Consider the following 24,213-nt stretch of genomic DNA (forward strand, 5'->3'; position numbering starts at 1 on the left):
AGTGCAATTTTTCACTTCAAACTTATTGGCCTTAAGTGTAGGAAAACATTTGTTGCACTTCAGACCAATTTTTTCACTTCAGACCCGATAAGTCTGAAGTTGATCGTAAAATAAATAGGCTTGCAAATATTTTTTTGCAAAGTAGGTAAAAGCTCAATTGTGACCTCAAAACCAGATATAGATGCAAATGCCCCGTCTTCTAGTTGTTGGATTTAAAGAAATGAAAAATCATTACGGAAGATGAAGAAATTATAAGAAAACTTCCAAAATCATTACATTACTACCAACCTAATGTATGATAATTATTTGTTCAAGGATACGCCATTGGCATTCCTTAGGGTTCTGCACTCCTAGTTCTGACAATTTTATAACTAAAATTGTAGAAGAAGTTGGAGTACCCATAACAAATTATAACTAAAGTCATCTAAAAAGTTCCACACAAGTTCATGGATGACTTTAGACCAATGATCTAAAATTGTTGAAGAAATTGTACTACATATTAAAATAAAAACCTTAAGAGCATTTGAACCAAAGTCATTCAAAAGTTTCACACATGTTCACTGGAAAATTTAGACCAAATGGTGTACAGTTGTAAAGAAAACTGAACTACCTATAAGAATATTTATGACCAAACTTTAAACCACTTGATCTAAACTTTCGGTACCCAAACTCTTTGACTTTCAAACAATTTGTTTTATCTTTAATAACATACGCCTTCCAGCCATAAAAATGCTGTGAAATATTATAGTCCGTGCCAGATGTTTTCTGAAGCAGAAACTGTCAAAAAATGCGGTCACCCTACCCCATTACTACTCATTAAATATTAAGTGGAGAACATCTTAACATTAGGATAATAAAAATTGAAACACCAAAGGGAAAAAAAACTCATCTGGTTGTATCATGCTATCCTGTCAATCATTCATCTATACAGATCTCTGCTGGCTGTAGCGTAAGATTCCATGAATGTCAATGACACCAGGAGGGAATACGGAGTCTGTTGCCGCTCTGACAGCAACGTTTGCTACCCCAGTGACATTGACAGGAGGGATAAACAGCGGTCCAACAAGGGGAATTTGACTCAGCGGTTTCGCATGTTGCAGGATCTGAGGGAAGTAATATTATGATTACCAACGATGAGAAACATACAACACACGACGAGAAACTTACAACACAAAAAGTTGCAGCATCTGCAGGACAAGATAAAATGCATATACAGCTAATCCTTGCGTATATCTGTAAAGGGAAGATCTCCTCTTCCCCACAGTTTTTCTTCTCTTTTTTTTTTTTTGCTGGCAAGAGAATCGTTGGGGGGAATGCGATACACATCCTATTCATTATCTACATAGGAGCTTCGGGGTTACCCAATAGAAAAAAGCAAGAGCTTCTATGCATGGCCAAAGTGACATGACGGTTAAAACGTAAAAGGAAGCAGCACAAGTGATCTCCCCATTAATTGCAGCAGTATGAGCATATAAAAAGGAGTTCGAACGCCAGGAATCAAAAGACACCTACCATTTGTAGAGGAGAACCAATTACACCTAGAGGCAACTTCATGCTCCCAACACGACGTGTACCATAAATAAATCCAGGCCTCAGAATTACTCCTGCAAAAGACAGAAATTATTAAAAAGTGAGCTCTTGAACTATGAAAGTAAATGAATTTCCAATCTTAAGTTGTTATAAGAATTTGCAATTACAAAGGCAAACACGCCCCATTGGCCCCTTATTGCAACTTCAAAATTGAAATATGAAATCTGAAGTTTGAAAAACAAGTTTTGGAAGTTTTTCAACTTAACTTCAAATAACACTTTTTCCCCAAATATCAACAAATTCATGTCGTCACGCGGGTTTGTCCATAGATCTTGTTTCAAAAATTGTTTATCAAACTAACCCATTATTTCAACTTCAAACTTGAAATATGAAATTTCAAGAGGATTTAAGAGTTTTTCAAGTTCGCTTGCGAAATTTCACCTATGTTTTCATGTCCAAAAACAACTTCAACTTTCAAATACCCTTTTTCTACTTATATTCAAATATTACTAAATTTTTTTAAATATCAACCAATTCATGTCCAAACGCCTAAACTCCATTCGGATTACTGAACCAACCCTTAGCTCACAATTAGGCATTAGCCAAATCTAGCAACTATAGCAAATAAAAGCAATCTAACATACTCCTACCAATACTTCCTCTGACCCTTTCAAGAGGAAAGGGGACACATGTTGAACGATTTGCCTCAAATGGGAAAGTTTTTCAACTTAACTTCAAATAATACTTTTTCCCCAAATATCAACAAATCCATGTCGTCACGCGGGTTTGTCCATAGATCTTGTTTCAAAAATTGTTTATCAAACTAACCCATTATTTCAACTTGAAATTTCACCTATGTTTTCATGTCCAAAAACAACTTCAACTTTCAAATACCCTTTTTCTACTTATATTCAAATATTACAAAAAAAAAAATTAAATATCAACCAATTCATGTCCAAACGTCTAAACTCCATTCGGATTACTGAACCAACCCTTAGCTCACAATTAGGCATTAGCCCTGTCTCCCAACTATAGCAAATAAAAGCAATCTAACATATTCCTACCAATACTTCCTCTGACCCTTTCAAGAGTAAAGGGGACACATGTTGAACGATTTGCCTCAAATGGGAGGGCTCATGTGCCTACTAAAAACATACCAAAATGATACAAAATAGAAAAGCTCTAATTATGTACTCCCTCCATCCCAATTTATGTGGCAGTATTTGACTTGACACCAAATTTATGAAAGGAAGATTTTTGAAACTTGTTGTCTAAAACAAACCAAAGATATTTGTGTGATTGTAAGTCAATTCATTAAAGTTAAAATAGGAATTTTAAAGACAAATTATTTCTATATAAGGAAATGCGACATTCTTTTTGGGATTGAATAAAAAGGAAAGAGTGCCACATAAATTGGAATGAAGGGAAGTATCAAATAGCTCATGCATCTTCTTTCCAGAGAGGTTTAAAGAAGTCAAGCGGAGAGGTCTGGTATATAGTGGCACACCAAAAAACCTTCTAAGTAGTTCATTGACAAATCATCAAGTTAATCAGATATAGCCGGCACACCAGAAAATGGTTCGGAGAAGTACGAAATGAGCACAACTTGCTTACCTCCATATGGATATCTGGTCAGCAGTTCAGTTTCAGCTGCCCTCTGCACGACATGATACAGACATGAACTTATCAAAAATGACCGGATAAAGAACCAAACTATTCACTTTCAAAGTATTTCTGAACTGATGTTGCCCCAAAGGAGTGGCTTAGCAGTTGAAGACGTGAGTAACAACCTTAGGAACATAGGTTCAAATCCCTGCAGAGGTGGCACTAGGGAATTATCCCCATCTATAGAGTTAATTTTAGTAAATGACAAGAAACCCACATTTTATGGTTTCTCTTATTGCCCAAGTACAAGTTGATCTCCTCCACACAATCTTAATGAGAGCTCCTTGGGATAGTTGAATTTAAGCAGTTTTTAAGCACCACATGCACGTTCAGGTCCAGCTGAATCTAAGTAGTTCTTAAACATCATGTGCTGAACGTCACGTTTTAAGCACTGGAGCCAATGTTTATGAATAGGCAGTACGTGTTAAGAGGGAGTTGTTGAAATGTGTGACCATCTCATTTAAAAGCTTAAGCTATTAGAGAACACACTTTTATTTATCTAATTATGTCTTCAACACGCGCCCTCAAGTGCGGGCTTGATTCTTTTTGATGACCCAAGCATGTGGATTTTTTTGTGGATATTGGGTGGCAGTAAGACTCGAACCCGGGACCTCTGCCTGCTCTGATACCATGTTGAAATGTGTGACCGTCTCATCTAAAAGCTTAAACTATTAGAGAAAACACACTTTTATTTATTTAATTATGTCTTCAGCAAAAGTTTTGAAACTAAAAATAAGTGGTTGATATATTATTATTAGAGAGTGCTAATAAATGTTGGTTGGGTTAAAACAAACGAAATGCGACTTGAAGCTGTTTAACATTAAAAATGAGCTGATTATTGCAACATTTGATAATTTAAGTTGATTCAAATATAAATTAATTTGTGTCTCAATTCACTTACTTACAAATTGAATAGATAGGACCATTTTTAATAAAGATAATTCATTTATCTAAGTAACATATAATAATACAATTTTGATTAAAGTTTTCAACTACAAAAACACTTGAATAGTGCAAATTTTATATAAAAATCACAAGCGTATAACATTACAAAGTAGACCCAAATTTTATTATTTAAATCTAGCAAAGCAGTAATGATAAACGTTTATTGTGAAAAGACAAGTATTTTGAGATTTTGAAAAGGAACAACCAATTTCCCATGAGTATCCATGAAAGAGGAAAAGAAGGTTTAGAAGATTTCTACTATAGCTAACAATTGCAAATAACACATTCTCAATGGGAGATTAACCTATAAACTTTGTTAACCGCAAACAGACACTTCTGCGTCAGAACATCATCAACAATAAACCCAGTGTAATCCCACAAGTGGAGTCTGGGGAAGGTAGTGTGTACGCAGACTTTACCTTTACCTGATGGTGTAGGTAGAAAGGTTGTTTCCGATAGACACTCGGCTCAAGAAAAGGGAAAAATTTACGAAGCGGTACCAACAAATAGTAATAACAGAATAATAAGATAACTGAAGTGAACGAAACAACATATAGTAATAGAGATCTAAGAATAGGAAAATACAAGAATAGTACTAATACACCTGGAAAGAAAGAAGAAACTCTCGACTAACTACTAATCTTTTACCCTAATTCTCGACCTAACTCGCAGAAACGTCAGAGCAATGTCAAAATTTCCTAGATACTTGCATGTTGGAGCTTTTAAGGTTTTAATTTGTTGTATGCACTAAGTACATCTCACACCGAAGCTTATCTAGGAGTTTAGATGAGTAAGGCACATTAAGCAAAGAAATTGAGGATATATAAAATGCTTCCCTTTGTGTGAATAAAATGGTTTCATAAGTAATCTGCTACTGATGATGTTGAGTTTACAGTTAAAAAACAAACAAGAGGTAGCCACAGAGCAGTCCAAGCAACGAAAGAAGGAAGAAGAAATTAAAGAAAGAAAAATGGCATTAGGTCTTTTGTGAGGAAAGGGTACTTTAGAGAATATAAAAATATGTAAGGAATAATAAGGTAAACAACTTTGGTCAAATACAAATAGCTTCTAGGCTAAAAACTTTGGGGACCCCAACTTATAGCTTTTGACTAGTTTGACATGTTTTGACATAAAAGCAGTTGGTTTAGAACAACTTTTGAGGTTACCTAACACAAAATAAGCCAAAAGGTACTTTACTGGTAAAAGCTTTAAGCTAACCCAAACACCCTGAGTCACTTGAAAATATTGGGCAAATACCTTTCCCTCGTAATAACCTTGTAACAAGTAATTTGCAATACCAAAATCCGCAGCTGAGATGTAAACAAATCTTTTAACACCTGCACTAGAAATGAACCACGTATAGTGTCAATGACCCAAATCCCACAAATAGAATGTTTAGATTAACTTTATAGAAGTCAGCCTACAACTTTCCTTTTTGCGTAAATCAATGCATCATCATCAATTGAAGACGGTGATACAAGGCTCAACAGGAAATACAGCAGAAACCTCTACAAACTACTCCTGTTCACATATGCATACAAATAAAGGAGTTGAAATCTGGCTAGATTTTTTCCTTTCTAACAGACTAATAGTTGTCATGTGTACGTAAGTACAACTTTTGCAAAGATACCCAGACTCATAACAATTCCAAGATTTATCCCTCCTCCCCCACCCCACCCCACCCAAAAAGAAAAAAGAATGCAACAGATCCAACCCATTTTATAATGCAGAGGTGGTAAGATTGATATGATCTAAAATGTGATTGTTTCACATTAAGGCCCTCTTAGGGAAAACATTTGAAAAGCCAAGAACCATGTTAGGAGCTAAAACGTAACTATTTTGAGTCGTCTTTGGCAAAAGCACGTTCATTGGTCAACCATGAACAAGTCTTGTAACTCTTTCTTTAATCATCAGAAAATGAATCTCGTAAACTGTTCCTGCACACAATGCATCAATAAGGATTTTACGGATTATCGTGGCTCTCCAGCGCAACAAGTGATTGATTGACATCCACTCTACCGAAAATCACATTAATTTAAGTGAAACCTTAAGTCAGAAAAAAGAGGTTGAGGAGCACTTCCTTTGTTGGAGTTGGAACAGTGGATGTACAAGGAAAAAATTAAGTTGGGATCCAAGATGAGCAGGGGTTCAAAATACACGTCTTTAGTAGTTAAAAGTTCATTACTGGGAAAAGCCAAATAGAATGTGAGACTATTCACTTCTCTATATTTAAAACGAAAGGATATGGAAATTCCAACAAAGAAAAAACAAACTTATCGATCAAAATGAAAGATGGTTGCATAGTTAAAGACTCAAGCTCTTCATCGAAAAAGTTTAAGACTCAAGCAGAAAATTTTGATAAAGTCACAAATACAGTTTGTGCTAGCAATTGTTAAACAATTTAAGGGGCTTCAAGAAATTGAATTAGGTGCCTAAATCTGTGAGATAAGTTTGATGAACTCATATGTGTGATGTGTTTTTCCAGTCCTATTGATCACTGCAGTCCACTAGCTAGTCGAAGACACTTTTTGCTACTATTGCCTTAATCCATAAATGTGAAAATAGAAAAAAAAAATCATTGACTTAATCTAGTAACAATTGACAACAAATGCTCCTTATATAGGCGTCTTAGGCGGTGGGTAATTGATTTCTGCACTAAAAAGGTAAATTAATATTATACAATGAAATACAGAATATCTGACGGGTATCATGTAACATTCTATAAGATTTTCCTTATTCACGACTGACTCTAGATGTGTATGAATCTACACGCATAAACTTTTGATATTGTAACTGCACACACACACACACACACACACACACACACACACACACAAAACTAAAAGTGGAGAAACCAATTTGAGTTTGCATATTTTGAAAACATAGAAAGTTGAGGCCAAAATCTTGCCAGAATACAAAAGAACCACCAAAAAGAAGATAGATGTTTAAATTCGTTCATCCGGAAATTCATTTGGTAACACCACAACGAAAGAAAGTGTTTCTTAAACTATACACAAAAAGGAGTATGTTCTCTAACATAAAAAAGATATATGGTGTTGAAATCTCCGGTACATTATTGGTGTACCTTGAATTGGTAGAACAATGACAAGAAACCCAACATCTAGAGTAGAAAGTAGCAACGACAGTAGACGAATAGATTAAAAGGCACCAGAGTGGTTGTTCGAGAGATAAATGGTGCTTGAACGTACTGAGAAAGGGACCGATGAAACGTGCCAAAGAGTAGTGATAGATGAATGATCACCGGTGAGAGAATGTGAAAACATTCATCGGATGGGTGGAACACATTGGCCGGTTCCTAGAATATTTTTTTCTGTTTTACCCAAAAGGCCAAAAGCATATAAGGAGACAGCAACTCATTCCTTAACCAGTATGGGACAATCCAACACCTCCACGCGCCTAGCCCTAGTTATTTGGGACGTGGATAAAACCCCAAAAAAGATTGGTTCATGTGAAAATCAACCTTGGGCCAAGCTCAACACTAGAAGCTAGCATGAGGTGAGGCTTAGACAATATAAAAAGACAACAACTTATTCTTTCAATGAAATGAGGACAATCTACACAATAGAAGACTGAGGATCTTTGAAAATCTTTCATTACAATTTTTCCTACTAAGCAAAAGTTTGGCCACGGTTGAAAACCATGCCTACCACTAATCACATCTTGCCATCGACCTGTTTTGAGCATCCACTAAATCATTTCCTATCAATAATACGTCTTTGGCCACTAAATTACTCAAATCAACCCATATTTACCTACTAGAGGCAATAGTTAGATAAAAGCAAAAGCAAAGGTGGTTAAATTATTAATATTAGTTCCCAGCATCACACTCTAAGCCATTATACTTGAGGCTTGAGATATGCAGCGACACCAAGAATGTAATGCTTTTATTGGTAAAAAGGAAAAAGATCCCAGTCGAAACCAAAAACTTTTTGGCATTACGGTATTGAACTAACATTTTCAAAGGAAAGTAGTGGTAAGCAGAGTCTCACTTCAGAGGCTCAAGTACCATGAAATGTAGAAAAATAGAAACTAGCAAATACCTTCTTCTGAAGCAGCTCTGATTGCATTTATATTGGCTGTCCCATTTATTTTATACATGTATGAGTTAGAGCCAAAGCCACCCACACAAGAGATCTGCAAAAACAATTGCCTCAGGACTTATAACTTGCACAAAAAAAAAACAATGGTTACACTACTCATCTGAAGTAATATAGTATTTGAGATAACATAGTGGCAGCTCACAGAAATAAACTTCATGGGAATTGGATATAGTAATGGCGACTCTATGGAAAAGTAAAGAAGGATGTTAAATAGCCTAGTAGGACCTTAGAAGGAGCAAGTAGACTTCATAGAAAGAATGTTATTATACATTGATTCAGATGGTATCCTCCACCTTATGAAACCTGTACGGCTGAAGCTCAACTGTTTAAGAAAACTTTTCACGTTCTTATGCCTCTAATCCTATTCAAAGTGTCAAGTGACTGCAGTTCCAATTTGCAACATATAAGACTGTTGTAATTGTGAGGAAAGATGGAGAAAGTAGCACGTTCAGACTTAGACGTATATCAAGTCTATACCCATAAAAACACAATGATGCAGTTATAGTCATGAGATAATGCCCAGTCATTATTCCATAGCAGGTCAGTCACATACGAACTTGTTTATGCTGTATTTTTTTTATGTTATTTCCTAAGTGTTGGTTAGCCATATTAATATACAATGAACCAATCATTGAACTGGCAGGAACTTGTTGTCTTCAGTTGTCATCACATGTTCCTTCAGAAAGAATAAACAGCAGCTTCATAAGGGATTTCCAGCAGCTCAACAGAAGATCACATAGCAGCAAAAATCACAATTGAGCAAATCAAAGGTCCTATCTAAGCCATAGTGGTATCAATTACAGCATAGGACGAGATTTCCGACATTCTCTTGACAATGTCAAAAAGAGAGAATCTCAACTGTAAAAATTGAGGAGGTTCATAGGAGGTGATGAAATCTGAAGGTTCCATTCTTTTACCAGCTCTCCAAATAACCGTAAGATTGCAAACACCTAGGTTGCATCTAACCTTATTTTGTTATTCCATTTGGTGCCGCGGAAAATGGCATTTTTTTTCGTTAGGTCCTACTATGAGAAGCTTCTAAATAGGGAGGAGCCAGTCTTCCCACATAATTCAGTATGGACTTTCAGGTGCCGAGAAAGGTGTGTTTCTTCACTTGGCTAGCTACAAGAAGGGTGATATTGATGGTGGAGAACTTGAGGAAAAGGAAGATCACTTGTGTTAGTTGGTGCTTCATGTGCAAAGAATCGGGAGAAGATGTGAATCGCCCCATTTTACATTGCCGGATAGCTTCCTATTTGTTTTGGGGTTTGTGGGGGGGTTAGGTGGTTTGGTACTAAGTGGTTTGGGCCTTCAGAAGACGGAGGAGAACACGCAGCGCATGGAATGTTGCTCCATTGGCGCTCATGTGGGTTGTTTGGAACGAGAGGAATAGGAGAGCTTTTGATGGAGTAGAAAAAGAACTTGTTCACTTGAGGAGTAGCCTTTTTCCCTTATTTATTTTTGGTGCACCCACGAGGTTCCTATTTGTACGGAAGATTGGGTGTTATCCATAGAAAACCATGTCTTTTTGTAAGGGTACCTACTTTTTGGGTATACTACTTGTATACGGGCATGTTTTCACCGTTATTAATGAAATTTATTACCTTATCACAGTGTTATGAAAAGCGCTCGCCTCAGCGCTTAAAGTGCGAAGCGAAGCGAGGCGGCCACCGTGTCGCTTCGGTAGGGTGAAGCGTAACAGGTAAGTGGAAGCATCCGCTTCTGCCAAAAACCGAGAAGCGCTAGCAAAGCGAGAAGCAACTGAAGCGCCCGCTTCTGCCAAAAACCGAGAAGCGCTAGCAAAGCGAGAAGCAACTGAAGCGCTCGCTTCTATCTTTTAAGTCACTGCCAACGTTACTTAAGTGAAAAATAAAAAAGCTCAATCTTTTTTCACAACATCAGCAAGCAGCGACTAGGGTTTCAATTTTCAGCACTCTTCAAGTTCAAGTTCTTCAAGTTCAAGCCCAGGTATGATTTCTTCTTCCTTCTTCTTCTTCTTCTTCTTCTTTTCAATGCTTAAAATAACAGCGAAATGCAGCCAAAATTTTTTGTTCCTTCAGCTCTTCTTCTTTTTCTCATTCTCTTTTCTTCTTGTTCTTACTTTCGTTTCATTCCTTAAAATTGCAGCGAAATGCTGCCAATTTTATTTTTTCTTCAGTTCTTATCTTTTGTTCTTACTGTCATTTTTTTTGGTTCTTTAATTGTTCTTTTAATGGCAACAGAAAAAGATAGGAAAGACCCGGCTTGGGCTTATTCTGAAAAAGCTAGCAAGACCAACAAGATGGCAATTACATGTCGTTTTTGTACCAAGATTTCTAATGGGGGAATTTATCGTCAGAAATTTCATCTCATTGGTGGTGATCCAAACGTTGCATCTTGTCCTAAAGTTCCGTCACATATGAAGGAAGAAATGAAAGCATACCTGCAAAAAAAAAGTTGAAAACTTAAATGCATCATGAACAAGTGCATAATCTTGATGATGACGATGATGAAATAGAAGAAGGTGATGATGATTTGTTGCTTCCATTAAAATCACAAAAGCGGGTAAGGGTACAAACAATGTCTTCAAGTTGTGGATCTACTAGTAAGACTAAAGGTTCTCTAGATTGTCATTACTCGCAAAAATCAGGAGATATGGCAGAGAAAAGTGGTAATCGTCAAATTGATGCCAAAGAGATTTTAAGGGATCGTGCAGTTGCAATGTTTGCGCAGTGGATGTACGATGCAGGTCTTCCTTTTAATTGTGTTAATTATACTAACATTTTTTCTGCTTTTATTGAGGTCGTAGGCCAATATGGTCCAGGAATGAAGCCTCTAACTTATCATGAAGTTAGAGGTCCATATCTAAAAAAACAAAGAGGTGGAAGAGACTAACTAAATCGTGGAGGAGCACAAAGTAGAACGGAACAAGTTTGGTTGTTCTATTATGATGGATAAGTGGACGGCAAGAAATGAAAAAATGATTATCAAATCTTGGTGAATTCTCCTTAAGGAAAGCTTGTTTCTTGAGTCCGTTGATGCAAGCAACTCTTCTACTGATTCTTTAAAAATGTACTCCTTGTTCAAAAGTACAATAGACTCTATTGAAGCAGAAAATGTTGTTCAAGTTGTCACGAAAAACGCCAGTGAAAATGTTGAAGCTGGTGATTTGATGACTGCAGCGTACCAGCATATTTATTGGACCCCAATGTGCTGCACATTGCATTAATTTGATCTTCGGTGACATTTTCAAGAAAAGACCCTTCAGTACAGTCTTTAATCAGGCAGTTAGAGTGCATTTTATCTTGTTCAAAGGCCTTTGTTATTGAAAATGATGAAGGGATTTACTAAACAAAGAAGCTTGGTGAAACTTGTAAAGAGAAGATTTGCTACCGCTTTCTTGACTTTGAATAGGATGTATGAGCAAAAAACCAACTTGAAGAAGTTATCTATTTCAGAAGAGTACACTAACAGTACCTATGGAAGGGAAGCTTGAGGGAGAGAATCTGCAGATATTATGCTTTCTAATGCATTATGGAATAATGTGGTTCATGCATTGAAAATTGGTGGTCCTTTAGTTAAAGTGCTTCGTTTGGTGGATGGGGAGCAAAGAGTAAGGGGCGACCTTTACGAAGTAATGGATAAGGAAAATGAGGCTATTTGAGACTCGTTTAGTGATAAAAAAAAATCAAAGTCTTTGAGATCATAGATAAAAGGTGGACAGATTAGCTTCATCAACCATTGCATGCAGTTGGACTTGTTTTGAACCTGGAACTGTTTTATGACAATGAAGAGAGGATTATAGGAGATGCAGAATTGTGGAGTGAATACATTGAATGTATTGAGAAGTTGATACCTGAAGAATCCGAGCAAGATAAAATAACAAAGCAATTTAGTACTTATAGGAATGCCGAGCAACTTTTTGAAAAAAACATGGTTATTAGACAAAGAAAGACAAAGTCACCAGGTGAGCGAGTGCTTATATGTTGCTTTATAGTTAATAAGTTATTTCTTTATAAATATTATGTTTTGAATATTTGTTCTACTTCTACAGTTGAATGGTGGAAGCAATATGGTCATTCCACTCCAGAATTACAAAAGTTCTCCATCAAAGTTCTAAGTCTAACTTGTTGCTCATCCGGGCGTGAAAGGAATTGGAACATGTTTGAATATGAAAGAACTAAGAAGAAAGATTTAGTATATTGAGATAATTAAATTATATCTCAATTGTCCTAATCTTACTAATTACTTATTATTTGCATATTCATACAAAAAAAAAGGATAATCTAACCTTAAAGCGTCTCAATGATCTAGTCTTCATTAAGTATAATAGAACATTGAGGCGTCGTTATAACGCTCGCAACATAATTGATCCAATTAGTTTGGACAACATCGATGATGCTAATGAATGGCTAACTGGAGTCCCGGAAGATCATGCAGATGAAGAAGTATTTGAGGAAGCTTCTAATTTCACTTGGGGTGATGTTGCGGAGGCACGTGGAATTGGGGAGAGGATTTATAGTTTGAGGGGGAGTACTTCAACTTCGTGCTCACAGAGTAAGGGAAAAGAAGCGGCTACAATTCCTTTGTCCCTAGTTGATGAAGAATAAGAAGAAGATGACGAGCAATATAATAATGATAGTGGAATACAAGAATTTGATAATCTTGTAGAAGAATAGGATGCTCATTTTGTGCTTTTATTGATGCTACTCTTTAGTTTTTACATTGAAGTATTGAACATTTGCTTACAGTTACATGTGTTGTCTATACAGTATTTATTTTAGTATTTTTTCTTTGAAAATTCCGCTTCACTTCAAAAAAGCGAGCGATTCGCTTCTCGCTTCACGCTTTAAGCGAAAAGGGGTTTGTCGTTTTTCCTCGCTTCACGTTCTTCACAACACTGCCTTATCAAAAAAACGAAAAGGAAAAAATCTACGACAACCTTTACCAAGTCAGAACGATAGTCGACCACCTAATCTAATGGTCCGCAATATTTGCCCCGGCCCACAAGCACTTCTGTACCTATACCGACTTGAGCAGCCAAAATATGGATATAGAATGACATACTTAGGTCTCAGGATAAGATTCTAAAAGAGTAATACTAAAGACATTCTTCCTTGATTCAATCTATAGCATTCCATGTGTGAAATCATGATTTTTTTAAAACCCAGTAGTGTTTGTATCAGCTTTCGTGCATGCTATGTTTGCTATCAAAATTTTGAATGGAAAGGGATTCTTCCTTGATTCAATCTATTGCATTCCATGTGTGAAATCATGATTTTTTTTAAAACCCAGTAGTGTTTGTATCAGCTTTCGTGCATGCTATGTTTGCTATCAAAATTTTGAATGGAAAGGGATTTGTTGCAGTTATTCAACTGAAATTTCCAGAGTCAAATCCTAGAACGAGCCTAGGTGAATATCTCCAGTTTTCCAATCTCTTTTCCCGTTTTTCTTGTCTCTCGTGTACCATTGTAATTCCAGCATTTTTTTTTTTTGATGAAGTAATGAGTTTTATAAAAAAAGGCATCAAGAAGATGCAAGAAGTACAAGAGGGGGGAAAAGTCAGATTTGATACAAAATAGAGAAGAAATACTAGGCTAAAGCAAAAGAGGTGACAAAATCCAAAAAGTTAATATGGCAATCTACAGGGGCTAAATACTGTCAACTAAATAACCAAAGGAGACATCTAGCTTTAAGTGTGTGTGTTGGAGTTGATATCCCATCAAAACATCCGCGATTCCTTTCTGTCCACACACCCCAAAAGATACAAGCGGGGATCATCTGCTTCCTGATGACTTTATCAACTTTCCAACCAGACCAGCATTCATAGACTTCTCTGATGCTTTGTGGCATGACCCAACTGACCAAAGATAGAAAGAAATATGCACCATATGTATGAGGCAACTGAGCAATGTAGCAAAAGGTGTCTGTTGGACTCTGAATGTTGCCGGCACATAAAACATATGTTAACAATTGGCATACCTCTTATGTTAAGGTTGTCCTGTGTTAAACAAGATTCATTAAGGGCTACCCAGCTGAAGCAAATGATCTTTGGGGGAAGACTTATCTTCAAGATGTACTTCCAAGGCTATCTATGAATGATTTCATTAGTTGAGCATAAATGAGAGTACCCTGCTTTCACCGAGTAGAGGCCATCCATCCACTTAATATTGTCAGCAAAGTTGTGGTTGACTGAGTATCCCTCTAATTTAGCCAGGAGACTCAACAACTGTGGAATTTCCCAATCTTGGAAGTCCCTTCTGAATTGGACTTGCCGGCAATTGTCTTGCCAATTCTGAGAGATAGAGGAATCTTGATCATTAGCTATCTGGTAGAGGTCGGAGAATTCATTCATTAGGACAGTCCCTTGTAACCATCTATCCTTCCAAAACCTGATGTTGATGCCATTTCCCAACTTGAAAGAGGTATTCATAGAGAATTCATTCCAAAGTTTCCTGATAAATTTCCAAGGCCCAACTCCATATGGTCTTCTTGACAGATTGGTGCACCAGTTGCTTTGAGATCTATGATTTGCAGTTACCACCTGTTTCCATAGCGTATTCCCTTCTTGACAATATCTCCATAGCCACTTCATAAGCATACACTTGTTATGTATGTTGAGGTCCCTGATACCTAATCCACCAAGTTGTTTTGGAATGGTAACTTTTGACCATTTGACTAAGTGGAGTTTGTGACCCTTGCTGCCTCCTTCCCAGAGGAAGGTTCTTCTGATTTTATCCAACTGCTTGACTACCTTGTTCGGAATTGGAATCAGAGACATGAGAGAACTTGGAATATTATCCAATACACTATTAATGAGTGTCAATCTCCCCCAATGGAAAGATATTGTCTCTGCCAAGAGGCTAACTTTGTTTCAAATTTCTCAATCACACCACTCCAAACTTCAGTTGATTTAAATTTAGCACCAAGTGGGAGTCCCAGATATGTAGTTAGTAGTGCAGCTATATCACAAGATAGGATTCCGGCTAATTCATCAAGGTTGGGGACATTGTTGACTGGATATACCTTGCTTTTCAACATATTGATATGCAAGCCTGAGATAGTCTCAAAAAGTTGTAATGTGAGATTGAGATATAATACTTGAGATCTCTCTGCCCCACAGAAAATGAGTATATCATCTGCGTATAAAAGGTGGGAGACATAGAGAGAAATCTCAGGATTCATGCTTACATGAAAACCATTGAGCCACTGTAGTTGTTTGGCTTTGTCAAGCATCTTGCTCAGACCCTCCATGGCCAAAATAAAGAGGAAAGGTGAGAGGGGATCACCCTGTCTCAAACCCTTCTGTGGAGAGAAAAAAACCACTGGTCCCTGTTAACAAGAACTGAATATTTTACTATAGTGATGCAAAACTTAACCCACTTTAGCCACCTATTCCCAAAGCCCATCTTCTTGAGAATTGCTAAGAGATAAGACCAGTTGAGCTTATCAAAGGCCTTCTCCACATCCAGTTTGCATAGAATACCAGGCTTACCACTCTTAAGTTGGCAATCCAAAACCTCATTTGCAATGAGGGCTGCATCAGTGATCTGTCTGCCCTTGATAAACGCATTTTGATGCCCAGAGACCAAACCACCTATCACTTTCTTGAGCCTTTCTGCTAGGATCTTAGCAGCTATTTTACACAAACTACCAATCAATCAGGCTGATTGGTCTATAATCTTTAAGCTCAATAGCTCCCTTCTTTTTGGGGATCAAGGCAATGAAGGAAGCATTGCAAGACCTCACCATGTGGCAGTTATGATGGAAAAATTGTAAAGCAGCCATTAGCTCATTTTTAATGATCCTCCAAGCCTTTTGAAAAAATGTCATTGTAAAACCGTCAGGTCCAGGGGCCTTATCTGGAGCACATGCCTTGATAATTGATAGTACTTCTTGCTCTTCAAATGGATTCTCTAACCAGACCCTGTCTTCCTCTGAGAGAGTGGCCAGATCATCAAATCTAGTTGTAGGTCTCCATTGTTCAGTGTATAGATTCTGATAAAAATCAAGAATTTCCCCTTTGATGTGCTCTTTGTCCTCAATGATCTAAGAATCCAGCATCAGTCTATCAATACAGTTACTTATTCTGTGAGAGTTAGCAATTCTTTGAAAGAACTTGGTGTTCTTGTCCCCTTCCTTGAGCCAGAGACATCTAGATTTCCGCGTCCAGGAAACTCCTTCTGCTCTAACAAGTTGCTCCAGTTCCAATTTCAAAGCAAGCATTTTGCTTGTTTCCTCCATTGATTGAACTCTGTTTTCAGTGAGTTGCTCAAGTTCCATTAGTTCGTCTAAAATCTTGCTCTTCCTAATCTCCACCTTGCCAAAAACTTCTTTATTCCATATGGTAATGTCCTTTTTCAGTAGCCTAAGCTTCTGTGTTAGGATAAAATCTGGGCTCCCATTTAGATCATAGCTTCCCCACCATTCTTCAATCTTCTTCATGAAACCATCTACTTGTAGCCACATATTTTCAAATTTAAAATAAGAGGGGTTCATTTTCCAGTCCCCATTTTCCAGAAGCAGTGGTTTGTGGTCTAAAATGACTCTTGGTAGTGCAACCTGTTTCACAACTTTGAAGCATTCGTTCCATTCTGGTGAGATTAAGAACCTGTCAATTCTAGATGCCTGATATAAATCCTCTCCCCTGGACCATGTGTAGTATGCCCCTTGTAATGGCAAATCGATGATGCCCAGGTCTTGGATGATTTCTGAGAAGCCCCTCATAGCTCTAGATCTTGTGACACAGTTATGTCTCTCGCTTTCATATCTACACAACTTTGAAGCATTCGTTCCATTCTGGTGAGATTAAGAACCTGTCAATTCTAGATGCCTGATATAAACCCTCTCCCCTGGACCATGTGTAGTATGCCCCTTGTAATGGCAAATCGATGATGCCCAGGTCTTGGATGATTTCTGAGAAGCCCCTCATTGCTCTAGATCTTGTGACACAGTTATGTCTCTCGTTTTCATATCTACACACATTAAAATCACCCCAACCACCCAATATTCACTCCAAATTCCCCTTATTGCAGCTAATTCATTCCACATTACTTCCATTTCCAGGTTGGTATGTGGACCATAGATCCCAGTAAAGCACCATCTGAATTCTTCGTGTGAGTTCCCCTTATTGCAGCTAATTCATTCCACATTACTTCCATTTCCAGGTTGGTATGTGGACCATAGATCCCAGTAAAGCACCATCTGAATTCTTCGTGTGAGTTCTTGAGTTCTCTAAAATACAGGAAAGAGAGTAACACCCCTGTTGAATCTCCAAACACCCCCATTGCCTTTTGTCCCACATAATTATAATGTCACCCCTATTACCGCACGACTTCAACTCTGCCCAATTACCTGTTCCCCCAAATTTGCCCAGCATTTAACCCTGAAAGAAATGTCTGTCACTATTTCTTTTCATCATATTAATAGTTCTCCTTTTTTCACCGATCCAACAAAAAATATTCTCCTTTTCTCAATGATTCCGACCTTTGTTCCCAGCCAGAGAGCTCAATGTTTTACATGTTTCTGAGCCGTGTTGCATCGGAATAGATCCATAGTTTCTCGTACTTAATTTTTATCTTACTCACAATTCTCTTTTTCTCAAATTTCCTATTGCCATTCCTAGCAATAGAGCTTAGTATCTTACATGTTTCTGAGCCATGTTGCATCACAGTAGGTCAGAAATTTTCTATCATGGTCTCCTTGCACAAAGGAGGATGGGAGAGAAATTCTCTGAGGGACATTATTTTCTCCTAACAATTAACTTTTCAAATTATACCAGGAAGTAATTGAAGCAAAAAAGATAATCCATCTAAAACTGCCACTGCTTTGTGCCATCTTTAAAATGGCTTATGCCAAAAACCATATTTTGATCTTCACCAATTAGTTATGTGCCTATCAAGCAAGCTTACAATAGAAGAGCACATGAGAAAAAGAGGAGAAAAAATATCGATATACTATTACTGATCAGACATTGCACAAAGGTAGATCCAATAAATAAACTTCAAAAAGAAACAATTCCATACAAGTTCAACCGTTCTCTTGGGAACATTAGCTGGAGCATACTAAAACATTCATGTGATCCGGAAAGAAATTACTCACCCACCTAAATAACTTATTTTATATTACAATGTCGGTTTGACAAATTTTCTTTAAGCATTTAATTAATTTCTTAAAATGCTATGTACATGTGAAAAGTACATTAAGAATTCTCTAAAGCAAATCTTATAACTAAACAATGCTAGAAAATACAAATGTTAGAAATGTCCAAAAAGAATCCGTTAACCAATAACTGGGGCACAGGGAGTAACTTCCTATTTATTTTCATCCCCAGCTCCCACAAAGCAATGAAAAGAAACTCTACGAGAAACAGTTCAGTTTCTCGAACAAAGGATTTAGTATGCTGGTATAGCCCTTGCGCAAGGATGACGCGCACAAATCGAAAACAGCTCTCATGTTTTAACAAAAGGAAAGAAAGGTGATTATGCCACTATGACCCGACAAGTACAACAGACTGGTAATTCCTTAAACTTTGGTTAAGTGCATGCTTTAACCTTAGATATCATTTGGCAAAAAAGATTATCTTGAGCTTTTAAAATACAGTAATCTGACACTTCTGTTAGATTCTCATTTACTAAAATTCCATGGGATTAAAAAAAATAGAAACAAAAACGCTTTACTGTTTTTCCATAGAAACAAAATTACATGTATAAAATTGCTTCTTCGCTTTCACTTTATTTATCTATTTCCGCTTGTTGTCCTCTCCACACTCCAGATAAAAAGAGAAACGTCTACCATAACTTCTAATTAATCAGATTTCATATTTACTAAACTATCTAAGAATATAATAGGAAAAGAAACTCAAGTTTGCTCTTCAGAAAATATCCATATTCTTTTCATTTTCGCGAATGACTAAAACCCGTCAAAATTTCTCTATATCAGCAGTATTTAATTTAACTTACCATAATATTTAGTAGAAGGTAACGTAAGTGATAAGACACTATGTTCCGATAGTTCAAAACCATCATTGCTTCTAAAATAGTTAATAATTCTCCTGTGGATCTCTCAGTTTCAAGTGTCTGTGGCATGACAGAAGTCTCTTTCGAGAAAAAAAACCCGGAAAATGACTTATTTTCTGAATAATGTCTTCATGAATTTGGTTGGAGAGTGAAAAATAGAAAATATATTTATTAAAATTGATAATAATATTAGCAAACCTAGTAGTGTTTTAAATAAAATTTTGAGTATTAAAGATTGAGAATAATATCTACATATTGGTTAAACAATGATGTGTAGTTAAGAGTTGAGATAATTGTGAAGAAAAATAACTTCATCCAAAAGTGAGGGAAGTCACCTTCCCTTATTCCTGAAAATTGTTTTCCCTCAGAAATATTGTTGAGACACAAAAACATAAGTTGGAAAACATTTTCCTAAATATATTTTCCTTAACACCAACATACACCCAAAGACAGAGCATCTAGTCAAACTAAAAAATGACACTGAAAAACCTATTCAGATATACTTTTAGTGAAGACAAGCGAAGGAAACATTTCTGGAATATAAAAAGCCTTTCCAGAGTCCCTCTCCCTTGTCCAAAAGTTTTAAAAAAAAAATAATTGCAAAACAACGAAATATAAAACCAACAAAAGAGAGGTAGCAAAATTTTCCATCATTTTGCGTTATATATTGAAATGTTTCCAGAAGGATAATTAGATATAATTGCAAGGCCAAAGGCAGTACATACAACAGAAGTTACTCCCTTGAGTGCATCACTCCACGAATCAGTTGAAAGTAGGTTTCCTGTCCGTCGGACATAGAAGCAAAAATCATTAAATCCCTCTAGCATCAACATTTCCAAAGCTAGAAATAAAATAGACCCTCCCGTGACAAACCAAAGTAGACATGAACATAGCAAACCTTGATGCCAAGACACACTGTTAGCCCAGGATTCTTGTATTGATGACCGTCCTGTTCTACAAGGCGGGAAAAAAATCAGAGCAGAAAGATTGATATCGAGACATGACCAACTGCAGCCCAACAACGAGCAGGAAAGGACTCTAAGGAGGATCCAACAAGCACTTATTTAGCACCGTTTGGAGCCAGAATAGGCTTTCCATCACGAAGGTTTATGCAACAACCTAAACACTGTGGCTCTAATATTAGGGAAAGTAAAAGGAAGCAGAAGAATAACCTACAAATAGGTGTGAAACATTGAGAGAAATTACAAATGAAAACTTAAGTGATTTCAGATATTAAGCTATTCCCTCTGTCCCACTTTGTTTGTCCCATTTACTAATTGTAGAGTCAAAGAGGTTCTTCTTTGACCATGCTTTTCTTAAATATTTTAAATCTTTTGAATTGTTAGATATTTTGACTTGTAGTACGTTTTACCTAATTTCCATATATGCAAATTTTATTTCAAAAAACTTGAAGAATGTATGGTCCAAATTCACACCGAAAATCAAGTGCTTTGACCCTCCTACTCCGAACCAAAATGGACCGGAGGAAGTATTACTTTACATGGTTAAATTCTTCTTTATTTCTTCTGGTCTTGATAGAGAAACAAAGACTCTATCAGGAAAGAGAAAGCATAGAGGACACATAAGCGCAAATGCGCAATAAGAAATTTCATCGATTTACTAGTAGGCTATGGTGCACAAGGAACATAAATTTAAGTTGGAGCCATGAATGTGTCAAAACTTAACGGTATGGGCAGTAACATCCAGAGATCTGTGAAACCATATTAGGAATATCGAAAAGAACACAAGAGTACATCACCCTCTTACTTGTCTGTGAGAAACATAATTTCTTATAAAATTTAATATGCTGTTCTGTAAAAATTGAGGCCGTTAATGAAGCTAAATGAAGCTATGTGACTATGCCATTCTTGATCATGGTGTTTCCCAACGAAAAGGTGTCAGCCACTTAACATGGTATAAGCATTCTATAACTATATCTTATAACTACATCTAAGGAAGACTCAGCCTAACCACTATAACAACCCACCACCCGCTGTAGCTAAGCAGAACCCTACATCCACTTACACTTTCTGCACTGACGATTCACCTGTTAATAATACTAAGAATCGACTACCTCATGTCCAAATATTCATCAAAACCATAAGGAGAGAGAATTTAGAAACATGATTCTCCTTCCCCTGATTTCTTCTCTCGGGCTCCCTGTTCTGCAACCTTTTCTTTACCACCTTTTCTGCTCCAACTTTAAACTTTCCTCATGCCCGTAAGTTCCTAACTCAACGCCAAATTCTGATCCATGAAGTCAAAGGGCGAGACAAAGAAGCTCAAGGATAATCTGACCAAGACATTTCAAACAAATATCTGAACAAGATACAGATGCAAGAAAGGGCTTTCTTTTTTCTTCTTCCCCTTCAACCTATCATCCATTAGCAGCCTTAAGGATGAACCTTCCTTCCCCCTTCCTTTTGTTTCTCTAAGATCTTTTACCTTCATTATTTTCATTGGAAATTTTCCTTTTGTTCCTTTTTTTCATCTTGGCCATAAAGGCTAAGTAAGTGCTTTAGTTGGGTGCAGGCGAGGAGTAACTACTGCTACCTGGAGAAATTTGGATGAGTGAGGTACCCTGCCAACAGATTCATTTTCCTTTTCTAATAATGCAATTTCTAACTCTAGCCAATCTGCGAAAGCAGATTAACGAGTATGGATCGTGTGACTGTCATGTGCCTTCTCACTTAAGAGTCAAAGCTTTAGTTCACAAAAAGGGTCGTGCAGGGTCAAAGTGCAACAGCTAAATTATCAGCTTTTGATTGTTTGCCATGTGTAGCCTCATTACTTATTTCAGATTTGAGGTGATCAATCAGAAAAACATAGATTCTAGAGGACAGCCAAGCCAAAAACTCAAAATATAAAAGACAAACAAACAGCTTAGCTACTAGACTGTCGAAGTAGACCTTTCCTTTGTCTTCTTTCCTTCATTAACTTGAATGTGGCAAACAAAGACTCATTACAGTACTTTATCCCCCACATAAAATAAAATCCAACAAAGAAGTACAGCTACATATATAAACAAGCGATTGTGTAAGTAAAACAAAATACCTGCTAAGACTAGCAACAGCAAGACCACGGTCCAGAGTTTCTTTGAGGACATGTGAGCCAACAAATCCGTTTCCACCCAGCACAAGTAGCTGAAAAGAGACGTAAAATAGTCACTTCAGAAGGCAAGAAGCTGTGGTTCAGCCAGCTTAAGCTTGAAAAGTTAAGCACCTTCTCAGTCGGAGGTGGAGGCACATTTACTGTTTCAGCTTCCTCAACTCTAAAGGGCTCATCTGTTTTATTAGACTCAGTTGACAGAAAGCGAAGATTACTGGATGACGTCACGCTCCTGTTTAAAACTTAGCAAATTAGCTCAACTATAGTATCAGCAAACACAAAAAAGGAGAAATTAGAGCTGCATTTGACAATGGAGAAAAGAAGCCAACTAACAAAATACAATCAACATGTATTTATCGCAAAAGTATTGATAAGGTAGCCCGGTGCACTAAGCTCCGGGTATACATGGAGTTCGAGGAAAGGCTAGACCATTTCCGCGGCTTGAACTCTTGACCTTATGGTCACACAGCTACAACATTTACCATTGCGCCAAGGTTAACATATATATTTGTTTTAGGAGGATTCATCAGCTACAGATATCTAAACGCCAATAATGAGTAACTCAAAAGAGATAAACCCCAAATTAGGACATGTTATTTCAATTCGAAACATATTGCACTTTTTCCCTAGTTTATACAAGTTGTGCTTTTCCCCCCTACTTTTAGAACTATGTATACAATACACTAATTAAAAAGAGATCATGCAAAGCTGAGAATTCTTTGTATGAACAAGGCCGCGTGCGTTGAACGTGATCTCTTCATTGGCCTTCTTGAGTACTCAAAGTCTGTTCTCATTTATTGATCATTTTTGGATTAAATGAAAATCACAGTTGATGCCAACATACTTTAATGTGCGCGAACATACACACACACGAGAGCTCATCACAATGTTTCTACTTTTAACTAGGCTCAGGCAAATAAAAACCAATCCAAAATGCAGAAATTTAACATATAAAACGGCGAAAAAGTCCGAAGTGACCAGGAATATGGGTATGACTTACAAACAAATTTAGAGTTGATGTTAAATGGGAGATTAGGGGTATATAAAGAGCTTACGAGAATCTGGAGAGGGAAAGCCGAGCTTGGATCAAACGTGACATTATGTATTCACTTTCGACAGCAGTTTGCAGAGAGCGGTGTGTTTGAAGAGAAGAATCTGCCTTTCCTGCCCTTCTTGCTATAAAAAGGTTTGTTAGAGAAATATGTCATATGTGGCGTGGCGGGTTATCCCAATGACACGTAAGTGAAATATGTGGCTTCATGTGTGCCTGAACTTGGCAAATTAAAAATTAAATTTTGTTCGACGTCTGTTATTCTCAATTATCAATTATCTGTGTAACTCATACTAGTCTAATACTTATAAAGTTATGATTGTAACTTCGTAACCGTGCACATAATCTTACTTTCAAATGTTTAATAACATATTCAATGACATATTTTACAATAGTGATTCTTCACTTTTCATGCATATATATATACCTTGTAATAAATAGGAAAAGACACACAATTAAAAAGAAATAAGAATATTTCTTCTCTTTCTCTCTATATCTTTTAGTTTGTTTTTTCTTTTTTTGTATTGTTATTTTGAGCTATATTTCATAATAACAATAACAAAGTTATTGGTTGCAACCTTTTTTTGATCGATGGCGTCAACAATGATATACGAGGTGATACAATATGAATCAACTTTGTTTAAGCAACTAATGTTTTTATAGTTTAATCATATTATATGAGGGGATTCATTGGTGACTAATGCATACTCAGGATTAAACACTAAACCTGTAAGTTCACCTTTTTACCACACTACGATAATAATCAGCCAAGTTTATCACGGGGGAAGAATGTGTA

The 24,213-nt window shown here is 36.8% G+C and overlaps 1 protein-coding gene across 2 annotated transcripts; it reads right to left on the reverse strand.

The window, feature by feature from the left end:
• Window positions 1-499: 499 nt before the first annotated feature.
• LOC104105144 (uncharacterized protein At1g32220, chloroplastic) lies at window positions 500-23,571 on the reverse strand. Of its 2 annotated transcripts, none has more exons than XM_009613390.4 (10): window positions 23,422-23,571; window positions 22,481-22,598; window positions 22,313-22,401; window positions 20,157-20,207; window positions 19,984-20,039; window positions 8,202-8,295; window positions 5,398-5,477; window positions 3,145-3,187; window positions 1,513-1,604; window positions 500-1,103 (listed from the first exon to the last, which is right to left on the reverse strand). In XM_009613390.4, the coding sequence occupies exons 2-10, from the start codon at window positions 22,504-22,506 to the stop codon at window positions 924-926; spliced, it is 711 nt and encodes a 236-aa protein (XP_009611685.1). In that variant the 5' UTR covers window positions 22,507-22,598; window positions 23,422-23,571; the 3' UTR covers window positions 500-923. The 2 variants fall into 2 exon arrangements, with proteins under 2 accessions (XP_009611685.1, XP_009611686.1); XM_009613391.4 differs by having other exon boundaries at window positions 20,157-20,212.
• Between the last annotated feature and the right edge of the window lie 642 nt (window positions 23,572-24,213).

The sequence above is a fragment of the Nicotiana tomentosiformis genome, chromosome 8, assembly GCF_000390325.3.
Source record: "Nicotiana tomentosiformis chromosome 8, ASM39032v3, whole genome shotgun sequence".
NCBI classification, from domain to species: Eukaryota; Viridiplantae; Streptophyta; class Magnoliopsida; order Solanales; family Solanaceae; genus Nicotiana; species Nicotiana tomentosiformis.